This window comes from Fusarium falciforme, chromosome 10 (genome assembly GCF_026873545.1).
Source record: "Fusarium falciforme chromosome 10, complete sequence".
Lineage (NCBI taxonomy): Eukaryota > Fungi > Ascomycota > Sordariomycetes > Hypocreales > Nectriaceae > Fusarium > Fusarium falciforme.
Genome location: NC_070553.1, coordinates 3,109,176 through 3,132,152, shown reverse-complemented (window position 1 = coordinate 3,132,152; position 22,977 = coordinate 3,109,176). Strand labels below are relative to the sequence as shown.

The 22,977-nt window shown below is 52.0% G+C and overlaps 10 protein-coding genes across 10 annotated transcripts; 6 read left to right on the top strand and 4 right to left on the bottom strand.

Moving 5' to 3' along the window:
- Positions 1–97: 97 nt before the first annotated feature.
- Positions 98–2,129, bottom strand: NCS54_01285400 (Laccase 3; the record flags this gene model as incomplete). Its single annotated transcript, XM_053158076.1, has 5 exons — positions 1,779–2,129; positions 1,241–1,735; positions 631–1,198; positions 355–580; positions 98–305 (listed from the first exon to the last, which is right to left on the bottom strand). The coding sequence occupies exons 1-5, from the start codon at positions 2,112–2,114 to the stop codon at positions 98–100; spliced, it is 1,833 nt and encodes a 610-aa protein (XP_053014051.1). The 5' UTR covers positions 2,115–2,129.
- Positions 2,130–2,677: 548 nt separating this feature from the next.
- Positions 2,678–3,853, top strand: NCS54_01285300 (Hypothetical protein; the record flags this gene model as incomplete). The annotated part of the gene is made up of 4 exons (XM_053158075.1): positions 2,678–2,830; positions 2,873–3,315; positions 3,359–3,557; positions 3,602–3,853. 4 exons carry the CDS (start codon positions 2,678–2,680, stop codon positions 3,851–3,853), a joined length of 1,047 nt encoding a protein of 348 aa, XP_053014050.1.
- Positions 3,854–4,285: 432 nt separating this feature from the next.
- On the bottom strand, positions 4,286–5,284 carry NCS54_01285200 (Chromo domain-containing protein; the record flags this gene model as incomplete). The annotated part of the gene is made up of 2 exons (XM_053158074.1): positions 5,158–5,284; positions 4,286–5,103 (listed from the first exon to the last, which is right to left on the bottom strand). Exons 1-2 carry the CDS (start codon positions 5,174–5,176, stop codon positions 4,286–4,288), a joined length of 837 nt encoding a protein of 278 aa, XP_053014049.1. The 5' UTR covers positions 5,177–5,284.
- Positions 5,285–9,306: 4,022 nt separating this feature from the next.
- Positions 9,307–10,961, top strand: NCS54_01285100 (Hypothetical protein; the record flags this gene model as incomplete). Its single annotated transcript, XM_053158073.1, has 3 exons — positions 9,307–9,379; positions 9,425–10,529; positions 10,577–10,961. The coding sequence occupies 3 exons, from the start codon at positions 9,307–9,309 to the stop codon at positions 10,959–10,961; spliced, it is 1,563 nt and encodes a 520-aa protein (XP_053014048.1).
- Positions 10,962–11,557: 596 nt separating this feature from the next.
- NCS54_01285000 (Succinyl-CoA:3-ketoacid-coenzyme A transferase) lies at positions 11,558–13,412 on the top strand (the record flags this gene model as incomplete). Its single annotated transcript, XM_053158072.1, has 7 exons — positions 11,558–11,789; positions 11,832–12,116; positions 12,161–12,347; positions 12,391–12,804; positions 12,848–12,965; positions 13,012–13,233; positions 13,278–13,412. The coding sequence occupies exons 1-7, from the start codon at positions 11,567–11,569 to the stop codon at positions 13,410–13,412; spliced, it is 1,584 nt and encodes a 527-aa protein (XP_053014047.1). The 5' UTR covers positions 11,558–11,566.
- Positions 13,413–13,869: 457 nt separating this feature from the next.
- Positions 13,870–15,274, top strand: NCS54_01284900 (Peptidase-M14 domain-containing protein; the record flags this gene model as incomplete). Its single annotated transcript, XM_053158071.1, has 3 exons — positions 13,870–14,409; positions 14,454–14,568; positions 14,613–15,274. 3 exons carry the CDS (start codon positions 13,870–13,872, stop codon positions 15,272–15,274), a joined length of 1,317 nt encoding a protein of 438 aa, XP_053014046.1.
- Positions 15,275–15,398: 124 nt separating this feature from the next.
- NCS54_01284800 (Hypothetical protein) lies at positions 15,399–16,297 on the bottom strand (the record flags this gene model as incomplete). Its single annotated transcript, XM_053158070.1, has 2 exons — positions 15,399–16,091; positions 16,139–16,297. The coding sequence occupies 2 exons, from the start codon at positions 16,295–16,297 to the stop codon at positions 15,399–15,401; spliced, it is 852 nt and encodes a 283-aa protein (XP_053014045.1).
- A 67-nt stretch (positions 16,298–16,364) lies between these two features.
- On the top strand, positions 16,365–17,766 carry NCS54_01284700 (Hypothetical protein; the record flags this gene model as incomplete). The annotated part of the gene is made up of 8 exons (XM_053158069.1): positions 16,365–16,489; positions 16,622–16,653; positions 16,705–16,729; positions 16,781–16,848; positions 16,894–17,253; positions 17,299–17,317; positions 17,361–17,609; positions 17,652–17,766. 8 exons carry the CDS (start codon positions 16,365–16,367, stop codon positions 17,764–17,766), a joined length of 993 nt encoding a protein of 330 aa, XP_053014044.1.
- Positions 17,767–18,274: 508 nt separating this feature from the next.
- Positions 18,275–20,797, bottom strand: NCS54_01284600 (Zn(2)-C6 fungal-type domain-containing protein; the record flags this gene model as incomplete). The annotated part of the gene is made up of 7 exons (XM_053158068.1): positions 20,541–20,797; positions 19,974–20,495; positions 19,406–19,930; positions 19,224–19,362; positions 19,102–19,181; positions 18,984–19,057; positions 18,275–18,936 (listed from the first exon to the last, which is right to left on the bottom strand). The coding sequence occupies exons 1-7, from the start codon at positions 20,774–20,776 to the stop codon at positions 18,275–18,277; spliced, it is 2,238 nt and encodes a 745-aa protein (XP_053014043.1). The 5' UTR covers positions 20,777–20,797.
- Positions 20,798–21,371: 574 nt separating this feature from the next.
- On the top strand, positions 21,372–22,943 carry NCS54_01284500 (Hypothetical protein; the record flags this gene model as incomplete). The annotated part of the gene is made up of 4 exons (XM_053158067.1): positions 21,372–21,579; positions 21,632–21,943; positions 21,989–22,610; positions 22,658–22,943. The coding sequence occupies 4 exons, from the start codon at positions 21,372–21,374 to the stop codon at positions 22,941–22,943; spliced, it is 1,428 nt and encodes a 475-aa protein (XP_053014042.1).
- Between the last annotated feature and the right edge of the window lie 34 nt (positions 22,944–22,977).

The following is a 22,977-nucleotide window of genomic DNA, read 5'->3' as shown; positions in this document are numbered from 1 at the left end:
ATGCCATCAAAGATGCTGGGACATTACCGATGCCATCAAATGGAGCTGGTATATTTCTACATTCTATTAATCCACGGTCTAGACATTCAGGCTGGTATTACCTCCGAACCACATTCTCCCCGGTCACAGCTCGTCCAGTCGGCTCCGGCTCTGCGTCAGCCTCACCGGAAGCCAGCAGGGGCTCTCTCTCGGCAGTCCTCTTCTTCTTGCTATCAGTCTTCATTCCGTAAGATGCAACGGCGTAGACGCCGATGATACCCATCAAAGTACTGAAAGCAAAGGCGACGATGCCCTTCAGGGTGAATCTGGTGCTGTTAGTCAAGTTCAACATGAGGGAGAGACATCGCAACATACCCATCAGGCAATCGTGGAGGAGGCACGTTCTCTCCAGTCAAGTCAAGGAAATCCTTGGTGTTTCCAGCAGCGTTACCGGCAGCGGGAACATCTCCAGCCTTGCACGCATCCAAGTGATTCTGAGGCAGCGTCAAAGTCTTCTGAAGCTCAAGAGGCGCCTCAACAAAGGTCGCAACAAGACCCGAAGCGACATGCCACTCAATATGACAGTGGAACAGCCAAACACCTAACAAATTAGCTACACTTTGCATAAACCATGGTGTGATGGGGACTTACCTGGGTTGTCGGCCTTGAAGCGAAGAACCACATTTCCGTTGCCATTCACAACCACCGTATCTCGCCTCATTGGGATCTTGGCGAAATCCTTCTCGGATCCTTCAAAATCGCCAGCGTCGTCGTCGCTTCGGTACAGAACCTGGAAGTGATGGCCGTGAAGATGGAAAGGATGGCGACCGTCATCCTTGTTGTTAAGAACCACCTGCACAATCTCATCCTTCTTCAGCACAAAGCTGTGAGTGTACGTTCCATAGACCTGAGGGTTCGTCGCCTTGTCGCCGCTAGTTAAGACAGTGTAAAGAGTCGGCACCTTGGGCGCGCGGTAGGTGATGTTGTTGAAGAATGCATAATTGGCGCCATCGCGGAGATTGTCCATGATGACCTCAAGCTCGACCTTCTTGCTAGGCTCAGGCAACAACGGCATCTCATCAAAAGGCACGAGATCCAAGTCGTCATAAGGGTCAAACTCGTAGATAGTCGCAGGCTTCGGGAGAGGCTGCACTTCATCATAGACAAGCCAGCCCGTGACGTTCCAGTTGAGGTTGTCGGGCAGGACATCAAACAGATCCTACACGGTTAGTCAAGTCGACCAAAGGAACGCCAAACTTACAGTATCCATGCTCGCCACAATGGGAAAGTTGGCCTTTGCATCAGCCTTGGTCGTAACAAGCACACTGCATCGCTGTCCAGCAGAGAGGTAGACCATGCTGGCTTCAGCTGGCTTTGTATACGCGCCATCAACTTCGACGATCGACATCTTGTGGCCCTCAATCCAGAAATATTGTCCAGCAAAAGCACCGAGGTTGATCAATCGCAAGAAATACGTCTTGCCGGGCTGCACTGGAACCTTGAGGTTTTGTGTCTCATTCATGAGAGCAGCCTGAGGGACGGGTTCAGCACCAGTCGGGTTTCCCTTGCGCAAAAACTCGGGGAGCAAGGTCTGCATCTCATCATGGTACCAGTCAGAAAGCGACAAGACAATCTCCTCATCGTACTTTCCCTTGAAGGGCGACTCTGGGTCGTGAATGATGAGATTTCCTCGAAGACCATCAGGATACTGACTCTCGGTGTGGGAGTGATACCAGTAGGTTCCAGCTTGAGTAATCTGCTACTATTAGACACGCCCAAACATCCAACACGAAACATACCGTAAAGTTGTACAGAAAAGACGACCCCGGAGGAATAGGACACTGCGTAACCTGCGAAGGCCCATCCATGTGATTCGACCCATTCATAAACAACCCATGAAAGTGCAGCGACGTCGCCTGGTTACCCAGGTTATTGTGGGCATTGACCAAGATGGTATCCCCAACATTGGCCTCGATCTGAGGGATCGGCCACTGCCCGTTGATGCCGATGGTCGGACGCTCAAACGCGCCGTCGGGGTTGGCCCTGACCCATTCGATGGAAAAGTCGTAGGAGACGGTGGCGGCCAGAGATGACCATGGCATCGCCAGAGCGAAAGCCCAGCCGAATCTACGCATCTTGGGCTGTGGTAGAGGTGTTGAGGAGCAAGTCTCTGAGAGGGAAGCCGGCTAAAGAAACTTGGACGAACTTAAGCTCCGTGGAGACAGCCTCACACCACCAGGGTCTTGGGCCGTGCACACACACCGTCTGCAGGGATCTCTTATCAATCTGATAATCCGGTCTCGGGACTCGGGATCTTGCTGCAGAGTTCTCCTGGAGAGATGAGCGGTCGATGCCTCTCTTTTGAGTCTACTCAGCCTCTTCCTTCGGCCTCGCTGAGGGGTTATCTTCCCTCCGAGACAAAGTTTTACCTCATGACACGGTCCATCCATGTCCCCCAAGACAACCCGTGATTCGTCTCGGACGACCAAGTGGGCATCCTGTGACCCTTAGTTCCAAAGCCGGACTCTCGCCCCGAGGCAATTTCTAACGCGTGGGATTGCAAAAAAAAGGCTTGGCGTGGGGCCGCAATTCGGACCCTGATTATCTGATGGTCCGAGGATCAACTCTCAACTCTCACGAACCTCTCAAGCAGTCACACAGCTTGAACCAGTAGAGCTGAACAGCAGAGTCAGTCAAGATGCTGGACCTCTTTTCTGTCCCCGTCTACGTCGTCGTCTTCCGAGAGACCCTCGAGACGGCCATCATCGTCTCTGTCCTTCTCGCATTCCTCAAGCAAACCCTCGATGGCTCCCAGCGCGATGCAAACCTCTACAAGGCCCTGCGCGCTCAGGTAAGCCCCTCATCCTGACTTTTGATCTCTGCTAATTGACAGGTCTGGCTTGGAACCGCCACCGGCTTCGCCCTCTGCCTCATCGGCTCAGGCGTGATCATCGGCATCTTTTACATCCTCGGCACCGACGCTTGGGCTGACCACGAGTACTACTACGAGGGAGTCTTTTCGCTCATTTCTGCCATCATCATCACCATCATGGGTGGTGCGCTGCTGCGCGTGGGAAAGATGGAGGAGAAGTGGCGAGCAAAGCTGGCCAAGGCGATTGAAGCACCCGTGACGGCTCATGGCAAGAGGGCTTGGTTGGTCAACTTTTTTGAGAAGTACGCCATGTTTGTGTTGCCTTTTATTACTGTTCTTCGTGAGGGTATTGAGGGTATCGTCTTTGTTGCTGGTGTTTCGTTCTCTGCGCCAGCTTCTGCTGTGCCTCTTCCGGTCATCATGGGATTGCTCTCTGGAGGACTTGTGGGATATATTCTCTACAGGTGAGTGCCTCATCGCTGTCTCATACACATCTGACCTTGCCAGGGGTGGTTCATCTGCGAAGCTTCAAGTCTTCCTTGTCGCTTCCACCTGTCTTCTCTACCTCGTCGCTGCAGGCCTCTTCTCCCGTGCCATCTGGCTATTTGAGCAGCAGCAGTGGAACAAGGTCGTCGGCGGCGACGCAGCTGAACTCGGAGATGGGCCTGGCTCATACGACATTGACCGAAGCATTTGGCACGTCAACGTAGGTCTCAAGTCCTGTTTGATGGTCTGTACTGACATTGGTAGTGCTGCAATCCTCAGCTCAACGGCGGAGGCGGCTGGGCCATCCTCAACGCTGTCCTGGGCTGGAACAACTCGGCCACGTACGGTTCCGTTCTTGCGTACAACTTGTACTGGATCTTTGTTATTGGACAGTTCTCGGCCATGACCTACAAGGAGGATCACGGACACTGGCCTCTGCTGAAGGGCAAGGGCAAGGACAAGGACAAGGACCAAGATGAGGAGCGTCTCGTCACTCCCGAGCGAGCCGAGGACTAATGGTTGTGAACTGACCGTCAGGCATGATTCAACGCCATCAACAACAAGCGCCGTGCCAGTCACGTATTCAAGGATGCTAGCCATCACAATAGAGTCCGTCGTGCTAGTCACATCAAAGATGCCAGTCATCTGAGTATCAATCAATCAATCAGTAGAGTCTAATAAAAAGTACACCTATTCCCAAGCATCCGTGTTACTCGTCTTTCGTACACGGCGGCGACTCAATGCCATTATGGTTTTGCTCTGCCTTGAGATGACGCTGAATCAAGCACTCAACCTGGTCATCGATGGCGTCTATCTCGAGATGACCACTCACAATATCCGACCAAGACTCTTTGTCACATCAACCGCATCCACCATCAACCGTTTACCATCACCATATACCATTGGCCTTATACCATCAATGGTACACCATCAACCGTATCCACTCCCTCAGTCCAAGTCAGCCCTCGCCCTCTTGCGTGGTCGTCCAGGACCACGCGCATTCTTGCGCTTCTGAGAACCCGCTCCATTCGCCAACTCCTTGGCCTCAAACTTTTCCAGCTCAGCCGGGGCAATCTCTCTCAGCTTGTCCTCGTGCTCCCACGTCGAATCGGTGCGGCGGTATCCAACCCACTGGACCTGGTACATGTACTGAGGCTTCTTGGACTTTCCGGGAAGGCTGGTGCGCTTGAGGATCTTGAAGACGTGGTAGATATCTAGGCCGGTCGCAGCATCACGTCCTTCGAGCTTGTCCCAGTACTTGAAGACGAGCGTGGGAACTTGCTCCTGCAGACTCCATTCCGTCTCCCAGGTGGTCTCACCACCCTCCCACTTTACTTGGATATCCACGGTCGATGTCGCCTCATCAACGCGATGGTCGACAAACTCGTCAATCTCGACATCATCTCTAAACTCGGCCGGGTTATCGGCGGATGCGGCGGGGGCATCACCATTCACCTGAGCGTCCTTGTCTCCGTTGCGCTTATCAATGCTCTTCGGCTCGGTCGGTTCGGCGGCGGCGGCGGGAGTGGAGCGATCGGGTTTTTCGTCGTTTGCGGGGGTAGCAATCTTGGGAGTTGCTCTGGGAGTTCCTCTGGGGGTGCCTCTGGGGGTTCCCCGAGGAGTTCCGATTCTAGCAGCGGGCGAGGCCTTGTGGCCATCGACAGCCTTGTCACGAGCGGTGACGACGTCGCCGTCCTTGGAGGGTGTATCGGTGGCCATTGTGCGATTCTTGGCCCTCAACGGTGAAGCAGGAACGTCGTAAGGATCTATCAAGAGTCAGCCGATGGTCGCGCGATGCGGACTTTGCGCCTGAGCAGTACCTGCGTGCGGCGGAAGCATTACGGGAGAGCGCAGGGCGGAATTGCCTTGTTGCGGATGCCCCGAGCGCGTTGAAGGATGCTGATGGAAAGGATCTGGGAGCGCTATTGCGTCACTGATGTTGGTGACGGTCGCAAGTTGGTCGCGGCGCGTTGCTCTGCGACGCGTTTGGCTTAATGGAGGTTGAGGCTGACGACAAGCCACAGGAGCTTCAGCCACAGCCAGGAGTACGAGGTGGCAGCTGCTTGCAAGGGAAGGGAATAAGTGGCTTTGTTGAGAGCAGTATCGTGTTGTTTGGTAGGTGCTTGATCACTGATTCCACCGAGGTGATTAGTGAAACAACTTTTGTGAATTGGTGAGGGGTTGGGCGCACAGTCGTTGATTTCATGACCGTCCGTTGCACAACGCAAGCTGTCATGATCACATAGAGTTTCGTTTATTTACTTTTTCCTTTTCCTTTTGTTACTTGTCATAGATTATTATCGTCTCCCTTTGTTTTGATCTCGAACACAATGAATTGTTTACTAATTCTTCAACTAAAGCTCCCGATCATGCTGACAGAGCTCTCCAGAAATGCCTATCGTCCCGATGCACTGTCCACCTTGTCTCAACGCCAGAGCTGCCATTGATCCTTGCACGGATACCTACTTGATCTATCGTCATGGAGGCGCAACTGTCCAGTCAAATTACAGGACGGATACACAATCTCTGCCAGCCCACCTTGTCATACGCAATTGTCCATGATCCATGTTGTCTTTAGGCATCCACAGCAAAGGATTCCATCAAAGTCACAGCCAAAGCATTGTTGTGAATGCGCCAAGCGTGACTCTCCTTTCTTCGATCATTCTCAACGCAACACCCTCCAACCTCGCAAAGAACCAAGTGTCAGAGACACCGTCTGTGTTATGACGGTAGCTTCAGTGTTCGTCTTGCCTTCTAGTTGCATTTATTTGTGGTTGTCTTTTCGTCTGCTCTCGTTCTCACCTCAATTTGTCTTGACCTGGCGTGAGAGCCAATAGTCGCTGATTGTACCATCACCATGTTACCGTGATCTACTGGTCTTGTCGCGCAGTCTTATGATACAATCCTTCCTTTTTTTTTTTTTTTTTGTCCCGGGTTCATCTCTTTAAACTAACGCGGCTTAGCGAATGTGAATCGGGTCCCGATTGAATTCACCCACCACCCAGGCAGAGACGACTGCGCCATGGCATTCACAGTCTGAGAACTTGGGATCTTCCCCATATGGTTCATTCTTTCGGATTACAGTGATGGAACAGATTTCTTGGGATTCATTAAGGTCAAGGTTGGCATTTCAATTATGAGTGTTCAGAGCATCTCGGTCTCAACCCATGGTGGCAGAAGACTCGGCCTACGGGCGCAGATTGGTACTTGGATTATTAGACCCAAGCCCTCAGTGAGTCTAACCAAACTTCTTCCAAAGAGTTTCAGTTTACTCTCTAGAATCTCGGGGCGGTTTGCGCTGGAATTTGCCTCCAGCTCTTGGTGTTTCTCGGACGTGACACTGCGCATTAGGAGAGCCCAACACAAGACGACACTTGCGCAGTTTTACCAGTTAATATTGTTTTAAGCAGATTTTTAAGTATTGAATTATTTATGGAAACATATCAAGTCTGTGTCTCCTGTAAACAGAAAGCTGTTCGAATGTGTTGCTATGTTGGTCTTGGCGTTGAGTTGAATTGTTCGCATTAAAAGGCTTTTAATGCTTGCTCGGCGTAAGTGTTTACCACAATGAAACCATGCTAGGTGTTTCTCAATAAAATAAATTACAATTGAGCGTGAACCGTATTACAGAATGATTCTGAGGCATAACGTCTACTCCCCCCAGCCATAAAAGCCACTTTCGTAAAAAAAAAAAAAAAAAAACGTGTAGGGTAAGCTGCCTGGAGCTTACATTACCACGCTGCTCACCTTGACTCACCGAACTTACCACCTCAAACCCACGTGGAGAAAAAAAGAAAACTCTGCCGCGCCGGCATTATGACGCCTTAGACGCCGTCGTGCCTCGTAGCCGGCAGCCGCTCTAGCTCAAGCCACGGGAGCCACACTTGAGCTAACGCCACAACCGCCTTGCTGTGCAGGAAAAGAACAGCTCTGGGCCCCCTGGACCTGGAGCCGTTGCGGAGAAACGGGGAGTACGGAGTATATGCCTCTTACGTTCATCTAATTCATAAGCAAAGTGTTGTGTAATGCTGTGTATCGCCTCGTTGCAGAGTTGCAAGTTGCTTGCCTTGGCCTGAATCACTCCATCCGGTGGCTGAATTGCAAACATGCAGCTTGAACGTTACAGCAATGATCACCCCTTCATGATCTGAGCAATCACCTGGGCAAATATTGTCAAGTTTTTTCACGCCGTCGGGTTCTATGCCCTCGCCTAGACCAGACATGAGATGAGCCTCGTTTGAAAAATCTCAACACCACGTCCAACTTCACATGTTTACCCAACCGCCGAGGAAAGCCGTCTCCAAGCGGACACAAGGCCATTGAAATCGAGTGACATTTACCAGGTTCTCGCAACGTGGCTGTATCGGGACGCGGGATCGTCCAGGGCCTGGGCCTTGGCTCCGGGCACGTCATCGGCAAGCACCCAACAACGAACTAGCCTCGAGGGAGCTGGGACCAATGGCTTCACCAACACCGGTAGGCCAAGAGAATTCAAGCTGTCTTGTCTGAACTTTTGTAAAATCCGCTGATGTGATGGGCCTAGGAGTGAAGAGGCAGGTGAGTTGTCTACGGACAAAAGGACAAGAGGATGCATGGTTGACGTGTCTTGGGGTGAATATGGTGAATTGTATGCACTCGTATTCATGTCAGATTGTATTCGGCGCTTTTGCATACTGCCTCATATGTACAGGCAAGGATATTCGGGGAGTACGGCTCTGCCCTGACAGGGACAACTGCCGCACCCGGGTGCAACGTGTGTCCCGAATGTTTGATCCAGACGCTCGAGCCGCGTACACTTGTACTACCGGACAGTCCGTTACGCGGCGAGAAAGTGGGCATATTCATGGTAGACTGACGGGAACATCATGCAACGGCGTCTCCAGATTCCGGTACAGATCGGGTGCATGGGAGAAAAACAGAGTTGCATATCGACTGCATAGCCCGATCACACCATGGGTGTCTAGTTGGTGATCCGTCTTGGCGCTGCCAATGGCTCAGGTGGACGTGGGATGCAACTGTCATAATCTCGGTCATGGTCAAGTAGAAACGTCGTATTACTACACCAATTCAGCCGGATGCGTTCCAGAGCCACGGGTTTGAGGCGATACCCAGACCCAGAACCGGTTGTTTGGACGTGGAGATGAACCGCTGAGGGTCAGACGGAGCATCACACGGGGGAAGAAGCCGGGAGTCCACAAGACTCGATCGAATGCGGAAGGTGATTAAAGAAGAATGGACCATGAACAATGAGCCTCAATCTTGGCCTGAGAAAGTCCTCGTCTGTCCCGGAGCCCGCGAGGCCGGGTTCCCTCCAAAGCCGGCCGACGCCCGGGGAGTCCTTGAAAAGTTCAAGTCAGATGAAGTCCAGGGTGGATAATCTCTGCATTTTTGACTCTTCCCATTGGTCGAGCCAAGGGAAGCCTGCGATCACATCAGATCGCGTCATCGTCCTAGTCAGTCCCAAATAGACAAAGTCGTTCCAGCATGGAGAAAACCATGACACATTGGCTGCCCACGCATACCTGTAAAAGAAAGCAGGGGTTACTTTCAAACGCCGTGGATCGCCAAGATCAAGGTTCCCATTCGGCGCTGATGCATCCCCTTTCGTGAACCGCCCCAACGATGGCACCATGTTACTCGGCGCCAGGCCCGAGCCGAACACCTTCTAACTTCTTTCTAGACTTTCTCCAGCATGCGGTTCGGTGAGACTCCCCCACCGCTGGAGCTACCGGGGGTGGGCAGCTGTGGATATTCGCGATGGGCCTTGGGTTTTGCCTCCCACACTCTGGTGCACATCAGGCCGGGTCTAGTTTTTTCATTGTTATTAAAGTTCATCATGTCCCGCCTGTTGGGAAATGTTTCTTCACTCGCTGTGTCGCATCTGGGTTCTTTATTTCCTATATTAGCCTTCTAGGCCTTGCTAGTCCCTCTCTGCACCCAATCACCAATCGACCTTGATCACCATCACCATGAGCCACGAGGATATCAAGAAAAGTCCAGTGGACCAAAACTACAATGGAGGAGATACCGATAGTGAAGCTGGTATGTAGTGCGCTCACTGTATTGTATCACGACTAACACGTTCAGGCCGTCTCAAGCATGCCCGCGACAACAAGCGCCAGATCGGCGTCCTGAGCGCCTCCATGCTCATCTTTAACCGCTGCATCGGTACCGGTATCTTTGCGACTCCGTCTTCCATCCTCTCCCTGTCTGGCAGTGTCGGCCTGGCTCTCTTCATGTGGGTCATCGGCGCCGTCATCGCCGGAGCCGGTACGGCCGTCTACCTCGAATGGGGTACTGGTATCCCCAAGAACGGAGGTGAAAAGAACTACCTCGAGTACATCTACCGCAAGCCCAAGTTCCTGGTCACCGCCATGTATGCCTTTTACATCATCCTCATGGGTTGGGCTTCTGGAAACTCGGTCGTCTTTGGCGAGTACATCCTCCACGCCGCCAACAAGGAGGTCGACCGCTGGAACCAGCGTGGTGTCGGTCTGGCCTGTATCACTGCTGCCTTTATCATCCACGGTACTGCTCTCAAGTGGGGTCTTCGCCTTCAGAACGTCCTGGGCATAATCAAGATCATCATCGTCTTGATCATCATCATTGCCGGCTTTGTCGCCCTCGGTGGACACGTCAAGCTCGATGAGAAGCCCAACAACTTCCACAATGCCTTTGACGGCCCAAAGGCCAGCGCTTATGGTGTCGTTACCGCCCTGTACAACGTAATTTGGAGTTTCGTCGGTTACAGCAACGCCAACTACGCCCTGAGCGAGACCCGAAACCCTGAGCGCACCCTCAAGATTGCTGCTCCCATCGCCATCATCTCCATCTCGATCCTGTACATCCTCGCCAACATTGCCTACTTTGCCGCCGTCCCCAAGGACGAGATTATCGCCTCTCAGCGTCTTGTCGCTGCCTCTCTGTTCCGCAACGTCATGGGTAACGCTGCTGAGCGTGCCCTGTCCGTCTTTGTCGCTCTGTCTGCCTTTGGCAACGTTCTCAGTGTCATCTTCTCCCAGGGTCGTCTTGTGCAGGAGCTTGGCCGTGAGGGTATCCTGCCCTTCTCCCGCTTCTGGGCCAGCAACCGCCCCTTCAACGCTCCTCTGGCTGGTCTCTTTGAGCACTGGCTCATCTGCGTCATCGTCATTCTTGCTCCTCCTCCTGGTGATGCCTACAACTTTATTCTCAAGTATGTGTCCCTGGGCATCGTCATTCATTCATCGCTAACCATCATAGCCTCATTTCTTACCCTCTCGCCATTGTCAACACCTTTGTCGCTGGTGGTCTCGTCCATCTCTACCTCAACCGCGCTCACTACAACTGGAACCCCCCGATCAAGGCTTCTCTGCCCGTCGCCGTCTTCTTCATGCTCAGCAACATCTACCTTGTCATCGCTCCCTTCATCCCCCCGACCGACGGCCAGAACGTCTACAAGAGCATGCCCTACTATATCCACTGCGTTGTCGGCATCGCTGTTCTGGCTGCTGGCGCCATCTACTGGGTCTTCTGGGCTGTCATCCTCCCCAAGCTTGGTGGCTACGAGCTCACTCGTGAGGTTGTCGTTGACGAGATTGATGGTTGGGAGTCGAATGTGTTTATCCGCAAGCCCATTGAGAACTAAGCGGTGCATCAACATTGCCTGAGCGAGCATCGGCGATTGCTTTATGTTTAGACTTACTTAATATACCTAATTTCCTTCATTCTTAATGATGCCTGCAATCGTGATTGTCTCTCTTGATGGTTGTGAGATTAGCTTGGTCATGAGCAGCATGATGCATGATGGGACACTCAATACCTGTCCTCTACGCTGCCTGCTGATAAGATCAACTGGTCCAAGTTCAACACTCTATTTAAACTATAATAAATCCCGATTAACCCATGTCATCGCGATCAATCCTAGCATACCTTCTGATCTAGGTTAGCCTCACAACCTTCTGCACCTCACAACCCTAACCCACGACCCCGTGCCTGACTAGAGCCGCGGCTTCAATTCAAGGCCTCGAATCATCGGCCGAATGGCTCGGGGGGGTAGAAAATGGCCGTAAACTCTGCGGGTCGGTGTCACTTTTTCTCTCCGAAAATGACGTCGGGTCGTCGGGGCCTACTTTTTCATCCGATGAGCTGATGGTCAATTCGGAGCTACAACTACCACCGAGTCTTTCTTTAAACTATCATGAGCTGCTGCTTGTCATGAGGGGTTGAGCTTCACATCAAGCAAAAGTAATCATGTCTAGTGTTCTACGATTCCAGAGCCGACGAGTGGTGGCGAGGCAGTTGACTTGGGGGAGCAGCTTTACGGCGCGAGCGCCGCGATCATTCAGCACATCAAAGATTGTCTTTTCTAGCCGAGGGCACTCCAAGCTCTTTGACAGTGCCGATGCTGCCGTGGCAGACATTAAGAGCGGATCAACAGTTCTCAGCGCAGGGTTTGGTCTTTGTGGTGTCGCAGGTATGTCTCTTGGTCCTTTGCTGGAATGCGCTGACAGGTCAGACACAATTATTGGTGCCTTAAACCGACGAGGTCGCGAATCGCTTCATTCTCTCACAGCCGTGTCAAACAATGCCGGACAGGAAGGCAAGGGTGGCTTGGCGACTCTCACCAGCGCTGGTCAGGTCGATCGATTAATCCTCTCATACCTTGGAAACAATAAAGTGTTGGAAAAGAAGTACCTGACTGGAGAGCTTGCAATTGAGCTATGCCCACAGGGTACTCTGGCAGAGCGCATCCGAGCCGGAGGTGCCGGTATTCCCGCATTCTTCACACCAACCGCTGCTCGTACGTTTCTCGTCGATTGAGAAGGACAAGTCTAACTTGGACAGATACCCTTGTGCAAGATGGAGAGATTCCCGTGCGATTGGACAAGTCGGGCGCTGTTGTCGAAAAGGGACGAAAGAGGGAGACGCGCGAGTTCAATGGCCGGACATTCCTCATGGAGACTGCTCTTACAGGCGACGTCGCCATTCTAAGAGCTTGGAAGGTGGACAAGGAGGGAAACTGTGTCTTTAGGTGAGTTGAATGGCCTCGTCGCATTCGTTAGCTAACAAGTTAGATACGCTACCAAGGCTTTCGGACCCATCATGGCCAAGGCCGCCAAGGTCACCATCGTCGAGGCAGAGAACATTGTCGAGGCTGGTGAGATTGATCCCAACGAAGTTGACCTTCCCGGTATCTTTGTCGATCGAATCGTTCCCTCTACGGCGGAGAAGAATATTGAGGTGCTCAAGACGAGAGAGGAGGGAGAGGATGGCAAACCACCAAAGGCAACCAGCGAGGCTCAAGAGCGACGAAACAGAATTGCGCGACGCGCCGCCAAGGAGTTGAAGCCAGGATACTATGTGAACCTTGGAGTTGGAATCCCGACGCTGGCCGTCTCTTTCCTGCCTCCGGATAGCACGGTTCGACTTCAGTCTGAGAACGGTCTCCTTGGAATGGGTCCTTATCCCACCAAGGACGAAGTTGACCCGTGAGTAGCGCCTTTCGCTGTCAGAATCTTGCTAACAGATTAGTGATATCGTCAATGCTGGAAAGGAGACCGTCACGCTTCTCCCTGGTGCATCATGCTTTGACTCTTCCGAGTCTTTCGGCATGATCCGTGGTGGACACGTCGATGTGTCAATTCTCGGTGTAAGTGATTCGACGCCGCGATGGCTTCACCTGCTGACAATACCAGGCCCTTCAAGTTAGTTCCGTCGGTGACTTGGCAAACTACATGATCCCTGGAAAGGTCTTCAAGGGCATGGGCGGTGCCATGGACCTTGTCGCCAACCCCGACAACACCAAGATTGTCGTTGCTACCGAGCACTGCGCCAAGGATGGCTCATCCAAGATTGTGCAGCAGTGCAGCTTGCCGTTGACAGGCGCACGTGTGGTTAGCACCATCATCACCGACCTTGTAAGTAGACCCCTCTCATATGACATCCAATCTAACAGGAATAGTGCGTGTTCCAGGTGGATAGAGTCCAGGGCACTCTGACTCTGACGGAGCTTGCTCCGGGTGTGACGGTAGACGAAGTAAGAGCCAAGACGGACGCGGACTTTGCGGAAGCGGATGATTTGAAGACAATGGAGTAGATACCAAGAACTTTTGCATATTAATCCAGAGAAAGGACTTTTGCTAGCATGATTTCGCCATCATGTCACTTCTGGGCACCTCCTCGTTCAAGCTACATCTCCGCTGTCAATTGATGATGAAATAAAGTTGCAGGGTTTCATTTAAGGTACCCCGATCGACAGGGCACGGGCAACCGTTAGCATACGCAATCGCGGATGGCGATCACGAATGGACATCCCTGTAGAGGAGAATACGGCATCAGACACCAGAGCCGATGGGGAAGGTCAGTTGGTGTCGCAATGCTCGGCGGGGATACGAGGGGCAAGGATCGCCAGACGCATGAGGGCATCGACGGCAAAAGTTCCATGTGCTTATGAGGGCTCAGTCGTTGATCGATATGATGCCATTGATTGGAGAGTATATGTAGATCCGAATCGCTCACTGTAGACACTCATCAAGCCATTCGTTCTCGTCGCCATGAGGTGCTCTGTTGTTTCGTTGCTTTCCCTCGCTCTTGGAGCTCTCGCAGCTCCAAAGTCAGAGCTCAAGTCCTACGATGGATACAAGGTCTTTCGTGTAAACACTCACGGCAGCCAGGCCGTAGAGGAGAAGCTCGCAGCTGTCACTCATGACGAGTGGGAGCACGGCTTTCAGCACATTGACGTTGTCATTGCCCCCGATGACCTCGACAAGTTTGAAGGCCTTGGCTTCGAGTATCGCGTCTTGCACGAGGATCTCGGAGCTTCCATCTCTGCCGAATCACCTTCTCCCAAGAAGTGGAAGCGTCAGGCTGATGATGATGCTTGGTTTGACGAGTACCACAACTACGAGGACCACATCGACTACTTTAGGGATCTGCAGCGGTTGTTCCCTAACAATTCTAAGCTGATCTCTTCTGGAAAGTCGTATCAGAAGCGAAACATCTATGGACTTCATCTTTGGGGTAGTGGCGGACCTGGAAAGCCTGCTGTGCTGTACCACGGAACTGTCCACGCCCGAGAATGGATCTCTGCTCCTGTGAGTAGTCCCTCATACCCGGAAAGACTTTTCTGACCATTTAGACTGTCGAATACATTACTCTCCAGCTCGTCAACGGATACAAGTCCGAGGATAAGCAGGTCAAGTCGTTCCTCGACAAGTACGACTTTTACATCTTCCCCGTCGTGAACCCCGATGGTAAGTCTTACTCCGCCACTCATCAGCAGATGCTAATTATCTAGGCTTCGTCTATACTCAATCCGCAAACCGCCTCTGGCGAAAGAACCGTCAACCCCCTCCCGCTTCTTCCCCCAACCAGACCTGCATTGGTCGCGACATCAACCGCAACTGGGAGTTTGGATGGGACTCGAACAAGCTCGGTGCCTCGACCAACCCATGCTCCGAGGTGTACAAGGGCGAGAAGCCCTCCGATAGTCCCGAGAACCAGGGTCTTGACAAGTTTGTCCGACAGCTCCGAGACGGCGCTGGAATTAAGCTCTACATCGATTGGCACTCTTATGGACAGTACATCCTTTCGCCTTTTGGATACAAGGAGACTCTTTACGCTCCAGAGCTTGGCAAGTGGACCAAGGCTGCTGCTCTTGTTAGTGAGGCCATCCGCGACAGCTCCGACGATCGCACCACTTTTGTCTTTGGACCCAGCGGTGCTGTTCTGTACACCACGACTGGTGCTGCCCCCGACCACGTGTACAGCGTTGGAGGCGCCGAGTTCTCTTACACGATTGAGCTTCGGGACATTGGCGACTATGGCTTTGTGCTCCCCCCCGCGCAGATCAAGCCTAACGTCAAGGAGCAGTGGGAGGGTCAGAAGGTGCTGCTTTCGCTGCTGGATGAGGAGTTCTTTGATGGTGAGGGCGCTGCTCTCTACCAGGGACAGAACTAATATTCTTTGATCTTCTTTGATGTATATAACTTCAACCGTATAAACAGCGAAATATACTTCAATCGCAATGCTATCCTTGCTGCGCTAAATGGTTCTTCAACTCTATCGCTTTCTACGATCTACTCTACAGCTTTGACTCTCTTCCTGGCGCAAAGCTGCTTCCGCCAATGGCCTCCACAATCTTGTCGACTGTGTTAAGGATCCAGTGACCACCCTCGTCGCTGGCCAGGTACTGGACGCCCTCCTCGGTCTCGCCGTCTATGTCGTTCTTGTATGTTCCATCTTCTAGAGCCTTTCTTAGACCAAAGACATGTGACAAGACCTGAGGTCCAACACCCGTTTGCGCTCTCAAGCATGAGATGCCCAGCAGAGAAGTATGGACTCGGCCAATGCTCGCCAACGAACCTCGCTCAGCAGGAGGGGGATCGGTGAACAGCGCAGCATAGTGGCTGCTAAGAATGTGCACAGGCAGATCAGGATGTGCCAGCGCCAGCTTCTCTAGTAGCTTATCCTCAAACGGCCTATACACAGAGTCCCATAGAGCTCTACCCCGCTTAAGTGTGGCCTCGAGGTTCTCGGGTGTCGGTTGTCGACTCGGTGTCGTGCTGAGCTTGGACGCTACGTCCTCGGGAAGCGATGCGTGGAACGCATTGAGGGAGTTGATAGTTCGGGGGATACCGTTGAAGCCGATGCACTTGAGGCCGACTTCCCGGATGAACTCGGCATTCTGAACAGCCGAGTCAGGCTGCTTGGCGGACGCGACGCGATGGAGGACAGGGAGAGAGTCGGGAGAGTTAAGAGTGAATGTAGCAGCGGCCTAAACAGTTAGCGATTGCTCTACTCTGCTCAAGAGTGAGCCCATACCGAGACAGTGAGCCAGGACCGAATGCCGAGGTTCCTCAAGGCAGCATCATTCGCGATGGACTCGTACAGCTCCTGGACCTGCTGCGGCGCAGGCCTGGGGCCAGGACGCGCAAAAGGCGCATTGATCAGAGCCTTGAGAGGAGCAGAGAGCTTGGACATTTCGGGCGATTTGTCTTGATGCGACATGACAGGCGATTCCGAGGCAGACGACGTGGTTTTGTGGACAATGGAGGATTCGGCGGGAGCCAGAGTTGGGGCCGAGTGGACGGACCCCACATTCCGGGGGTCCGGGACCTCGGAGTTAGATTTGGACTCCGAGGACGAGTCTGGGGTATACAAGAGGAGCAAGAGGTGAGGAGTCGTGTGATGGTGCTGATTGTTTGAGTGTATGATTCGATATGGCTTCTAAACAGAAACAGAGAGAGCCGTTCTGGCTGGGGTGAGTTGACCCGAGAGTGTGTGGACTTGAGCTGACTGTGATAGCGGTGCTGCTGCTTGTATGGCAGTGTGCTTCAGTAAGTATTGATATTGATGTCGATGAAGGAAGTCGTGCTGATACAGGATAGCACATCCTTTGGATCAGACCAAATAGTCAGTCTTTGACGCAGCTATTCATCCCGTTCTCAGCACTAACACCCACAGTCGCATGCAAGTCTTGAAATCAAAGACGTCTATGCTCAACGTTTTATACCGATTTGCAGCTCGAGATGGTGAGTTCCCAGCTCAAGATAGAATGTTCCCTGCTGATAAGTTAGGTATCCCCTCTCTTTGGACTGGTCTGTCCGCCTCCATCCTTCGTCAAGGAACATACTCGACCGCCCGCTTCGGCTTCCACACTTATTTTTCCGACAAACTTCTCAACTATACTGGCGCAAAGAAGCTCTCAGTAACACAGAACATTGCCTGCGCAGGCGTAGCTGGTGGTGTTGCTGGTCTCGTTGGTAATCCCGCCGAGGTCATCCTTGTGCGGATGTGTGCCGATGGAGCAAAGGCGCCAGCCCAGCAATTTCAGTATTCCAACGCCATTGACGCTTTGGCGAGAGTCTACAGAGATGAGGGAATGGGAGCCTTCTGGAAGGGCCTCACACCCAATATCGCGAGAAGTGTTTTGATGAGTAAGTACTGGCTCTGGCTTTGTGAATCATGCTAATCATGCCCAGATGTGTCGCAGATAGCTACGTAAGTATTCAACTACTCTTCCGTGCATAAGCTAACCTGTTAGATACTCTTCTGCGAAGCAATATCTGACTGGCCACCTTGGTTTCGGAGACGACACCAAGACCCATGCCATCTCATCCCTGATGGCCGGTACAATGGCCACAACACTCTGCGCCCCAGCCGACGTCTTGAAGAGCCGAATCCAATCAAGCGCCGGAAAAGAAGGCCTCCTCCAAGTCCTCCGCTCCGGTCTTCGAGAAGAAGGCGCCCTGTTCCTCATGAGAGGCTGGACACCCGCGTGGCTACGCCTAACGTATGTCTCCCGCCTTCTTCTAAAACTTGTCTGACTGTTTAGGCCGCATACTGTTTTGACGTTTGTGTTTATGGAGAAGCTTCGATACCTTACATCTTTTGGGAATACCTGGCTGGGTACTGGAATTCGCTCAGCTGAACGGGAGACTCTGCGTTGATTTCTTGCATGATGGCATTTGCATGATATTTGATACACTGCATGATAGCATATGATTATAGACATGATTATCAAAGGACACTCTTTCAAGATACTCATCTTTGGTCTCATTTTGTTACTTGCGCAATTCACGATCCAGACATACCGGTGCAACCGTCCTTGCCGTACCTTTCTTTAATGGGCAGATGTCAGGCCCTGGTTGAGTTAGAGAGTGGTATTGAATAGTAAAGCAGGAGCATAGTTTAGACTGCTATTCGAGTTAGTTTTATCATTGCAAATATGATGAATGAGGAAGAGAAGCCCCGGCTGAATTCAACGCTCTGGTTGCGATGCTGGCTCGTAGGCTACACTGAAGCCATTTATTGATCGAAAGTTGCAAGATAGCATTGATATTTTCTGCATGATAGTCCATTCCTATTGACAATGACAGCACTTCTCTCTCAAAAAGGACCGCAGTCCTAATAAAAAACAATACAGATCAACACACAATGGCATTACTGAATGCCATTTTATATACCCACTTCAGGCCAGTAAAGCCACTCGAAATTCGTCATGTCGTCCCATGAAAGTCCACCAAACGAAGGTTCAAAGTCGTTTCCAGGCTGATTGAGAGCTTGAACAATCTGATCATCCGACATGGCAGAAAAGTGCATAGGTTCCGGCCATAAGGTTTGCGGTTCCAGGAAACTATTCGGCGTTGCGATGGGTGCGCTCTCGGTGACGGGGATAGACATATTTCTGACTGGAGCACCTGTGATACCATCTCCGGTTGCTGCTCGTCTGACAATCTGCTTTAGGTATTTGCCGTACATGACTGAGAGTCCGTTTCGGTGTCGAGTAACCTTGCCTATTCTCTCAAGGACAGTGGCCGTTTCGTCGATGAGGTTTCGAACACTCGGCGCAAGAGCAGATCCACCGGTTGTGTATGAACTGAGAGTCAGGGCAAAACAGGCTGCAAAGGAGATCATGATGGCTGTGTTGTTGGGCATCGACTGAAGCTGAGACTCTCCCTGGATTGCAGCACGCATGACGTTGAGGGCCGAGGAGAGACCGGCTGTGTGGAAGAAGCGACGAACCTCCAACGGAGCAGTTGGATGGTTGATGACGCCGCCGTAAATGGAGAGTCTAGTATGAGTGACTAGAATCTCAACGTATGGGGGAAGACGACGATCTGATGGTCAGCATGAGTTGTCGGTCGCGATTTTTTGATTGTCTTACCTGGACCTTTTCCTATTGACACTCCCCATTCGGTGTGCCACTGATCAAAGAATCGTTCGATCGCACCTTGGATGCTACACATTGTTAGGCTTATACCGGAAGCTTTTGAGTAACTTACGATTGGGCAATCAATGAACCGTCACTAGATGCCATTTGTGATCCATCGCATAGAGCGCGAACAGTCGCAAAGAGAGCGTCCTGCATGGTTAGCCTGGTTCAACTCGGAGCCAAGAAACATACCAAATCTCTTCTCAAAACTGCCATGGAAACAAGATGTCCATCGAGAGGATCTGCATACTCGGATCGGTGCCAGTTATCGCAGTCCTTTAGAGATCGAGTCATGGGCACAGAAAAAGGTCGTCCACGGGCCAAAGACATTCTAACAGCGTCAGTAAAGTTTGAGAAAAGGTCAAAACACTTACCCTCGTTCTAGCACAAACAGAGATATCCAGGCCCGCTCTCGATTCCGGAGAAGAAGTCTTCCTCGTTCTGACCAAGGATCAATTTCAGGGAAGCCGTCCATAGCCAGAGCAGATCGAGGATCCATGCAGTCACCTCTGGCTAGGCCAATTCCAGAACCAGATCCAGCCATCTCTGGTGATACAAGACTCTTGTGCAGCGACAGATCCGTAGCCACAGTGTTGGCGATGGAAATGTAGGTACACGTCTCGTCGTCTGTAGAGTGCTGTCCAGGAAACATCCACGGGATATTCACCATGAACGCAAGAACAATCTCGACGGATCTGTATCGATTCACCATGACCCTGTGGGCCAGAGTCCTCGCATGATTTGACAGTCGTTTTGAAAGGGCGGCAGCTGACGGTAAAAAGAGTGCTGATGCCGCCATGATGGAGGTGTAGAGAAAAGCCGACCTCGAGCGAGTGAATTCGACAGTGTAAAGCCTAGGATCAAGACCCCATCGAGTATGCGCAAGATTACGATGAAAGCTACAACATCAGCTACAAACTTGACTTGTGCATGCATACTCACAAGTTGAATAGGTTATCAGCTTCATCCTCGGACACGAGACCCAGCGAGACGGGATCGACGTCTGGCCCAACGTCGAGATGCACCTGCGCAGGAGCAAAGAATGCCTGGATCTCATCCTCGGTCTGGCCTTGGGTACTCGCAGTATGGGCTTGCTGTGGCGAATTACCATGCCTTGACTCTGGCGATGGCTGGATGTACGATGCTCTCGCGAGCAATTGAAGCGGATTCTCAGCATCGTCAATAGCAAGACTCTGCTGTGTCCGTTGGATGAAATCGGGCATGGTCACGGTATCTTGCTCCTCTTCTTCCCCCTCATCCGAGTACGCGTCGTCATCCCCATTTCCACTGGTAGAACCATAATTCCCTCGCGTCGGCGGTGGCTCTGGTGTATTGACGCCGCTGAGCAGGTCCTGCAGATGCGACAGGATCCTATCATCCTCTGGACTCTTCTGTCCCGCTGAACGCGCCCTCTTGACGGCTTGGTCAATCTGATACAGCGCCTTGTCAAGTCCAGTTCGTTTACTAGACACGGTCAGTACTACACACGCGACACACGGGGTCATGTACTTTTTAATGCCTTTTTGGCGTCCCGGATGATACGCAGGTCGTATACACTCGCAGTCGAGCTGGACGCATCTCCTGCATCTCGCCTGGTGAGGCTTCCAGTCGCACTTGATCTTGGATCGGCGACACACAAGACACGCAGCCTGTCTCGGGCGTGGCGAATCGTCCCCATCGCCCTGCGGGGATGTCTGAGCCAGAGTCACGGAGCGCAGGTCAGCAGCAGCAGCAGCCATCAGCATGTGGTGGTGCAAGATGTTTTCGGAGGTTGATCTGAGGCCGAGGGGGGGCTAAAGCACGCGATTTGGGAGAGGAGCCGCCTGTGGGAGATGAGGATGGGAAAAGAATGGGACAGGACAAGACATGGGGAGGATGATGCGGAGAAGCCAAGTGACTGGGGGGTTCCGGCTCGAGTCAGTTGGAGCTCGGCTTATCAGTTCTCGAGACATGATTGGTTGGAGAGTAAACCTCGCCTCTTGGGTACGGCCGAGATGGTGAGGGCCCTTGTTCCAAGTTGAGTTTAAGGTTATAAGTCGGGTATTCTTTTTACAACTTGATATCTACAAACAAATTATCCTGATATGAGTTGAAGATGGATCCTCCATGTCGCCATCGTCCCTGCAAAGCACGAAAACGACGGACTGTTATCAAGAGGGGACACGTCCACTTGGACAATGTAACGGTCGGCGGGATTGCGACTTGCTAGCCCAATCAGGTAGAAAATGAGCATCAAAATCCACTCTTTTTGTGAACCGTTCCTCGGTGTGAAATCTTTGATATAAGAAAGATCCCCTGGCTTGACCGAGCACTTTTGCTCAGCTCTTCAAACTTTTCAAAATGTCGACTCCAAACGCGGTTCTCGACAGCAGCAGCGATAGGGATCACAAGGACCCTTCGCTTGGTATCGAACAGAATGTGGCATCACCGGAGGAGCAGACAAAGCCCGTGTCGCGATTCACTCGATGGTATCGCAGTCCCCTATTCAACGTCATTATCGTCGGATTGATCTCGTTCACCCAACCCGGAATTTGGAATGCTCTGAACAGTATGTGACTTTATCACATTCAACACCTGGAAAATACTGACTGACTCTTCAGACACGGGCGCTGGTGGTCAGCAAGAGCCATACCTTGTCAATGGCGCCAACTCCCTTACCTTTGGCATCATGGTCTTTGGCTGCTCCCTGTTTGGAATCCTTGCCAACAAGATCGGACTGAAGTGGGTTCTTATGATCGGTACACTCGGGTATGCGCCTTACTCGGCGGCCCTTTACACCAACAACCGATACGGAGTTGAGTGGTTTGTTCTCTTCGGTGGTGCAACCTGTGGTATCGCCGCTTCTGCGCTGTGGGCATCTGAGGGTGCTATTGCCCTTGGATATGCTGATGTCAAGGACCGTGGGAAGTTCAGTAAGTTACATGATGCTTCACACAGTTCATTGCTGACTTGAATAGCCGGCATCTGGTTGGGTCTACGTGAACTTGGTCAACTCATCGGCTCTTCAATTCAACTCTCTCTCAACGTCAAGTCTGGAAAGCGAGGCCGTGTTGGATACACAACTTATCTGGTCCTCATCGCTCTCCAATGTCTCGGCCTTCCCCTCGCCTTTCTCATCTCACCACCAGAAAAGGTCATCCGCTCAGACGGCTCCAGACTCCCCCACACCAAGACCAAAAAGAGCGTCAAAGACCAAGCCAAGAAATGGGCTGCCCTCTTGAGGCGAAAGCAGTTCTATCTCCTTATCCCGATTCTTGTCGGCTTCAACTGGAACAGCACGTATCTCGGTATCTACCTCGTCAACTACTTTTCCGTACGATCCCGAACTCTGGCTTCTCTGACCTCGGGTATTGCTGCTACTGCTGCCAACATTTTCTGGGGATGGTTCTTTGATCTCAAGGCCATTAGCCGACCTCAGCTTGCCAGAATCACATGGGTCTTTTTGGCTGTCTTCATGACTGCCTTGTTTGGCTGGCAGTTTGCTATGGAGTTGGAGTATCGCGGTGCCAACCCTCCCGTGACACTGGATTGGGATCTTCCGGGCTTTGGTCGTGGCTTTGCCGTTCAAGTTCTGCTTCGGTAAGTTGATCTTGGCTTTTGTATGAATTGGCCACTAACTTTCACAGATTCATGAACGAATCCCACTACATGTTTGTCTACTGGATTCTGGGAACCTTCTTCGACGACGTCGAAACTCTGACTCTCGCCGTCGGTCTGGTTCGATCTTTCGAGTCTCTCGGATCATGCTTGGCCTTTGGTGTTGGAGCTGCCAAGGTTGCTCCTCTCACCAACCTCATCGTGGCCTTTGTCATGTTCTGCATCTCACTCCCATCTACGTCATTTGCCGTTTTCCTCGTTCCTGAACGCCCGAGCGAGAATGCACTTGGCAAGGATGATGATTCTTCTGAATGATACAAAACGATAGTTTGAGAGAGCCGAGAAAGAT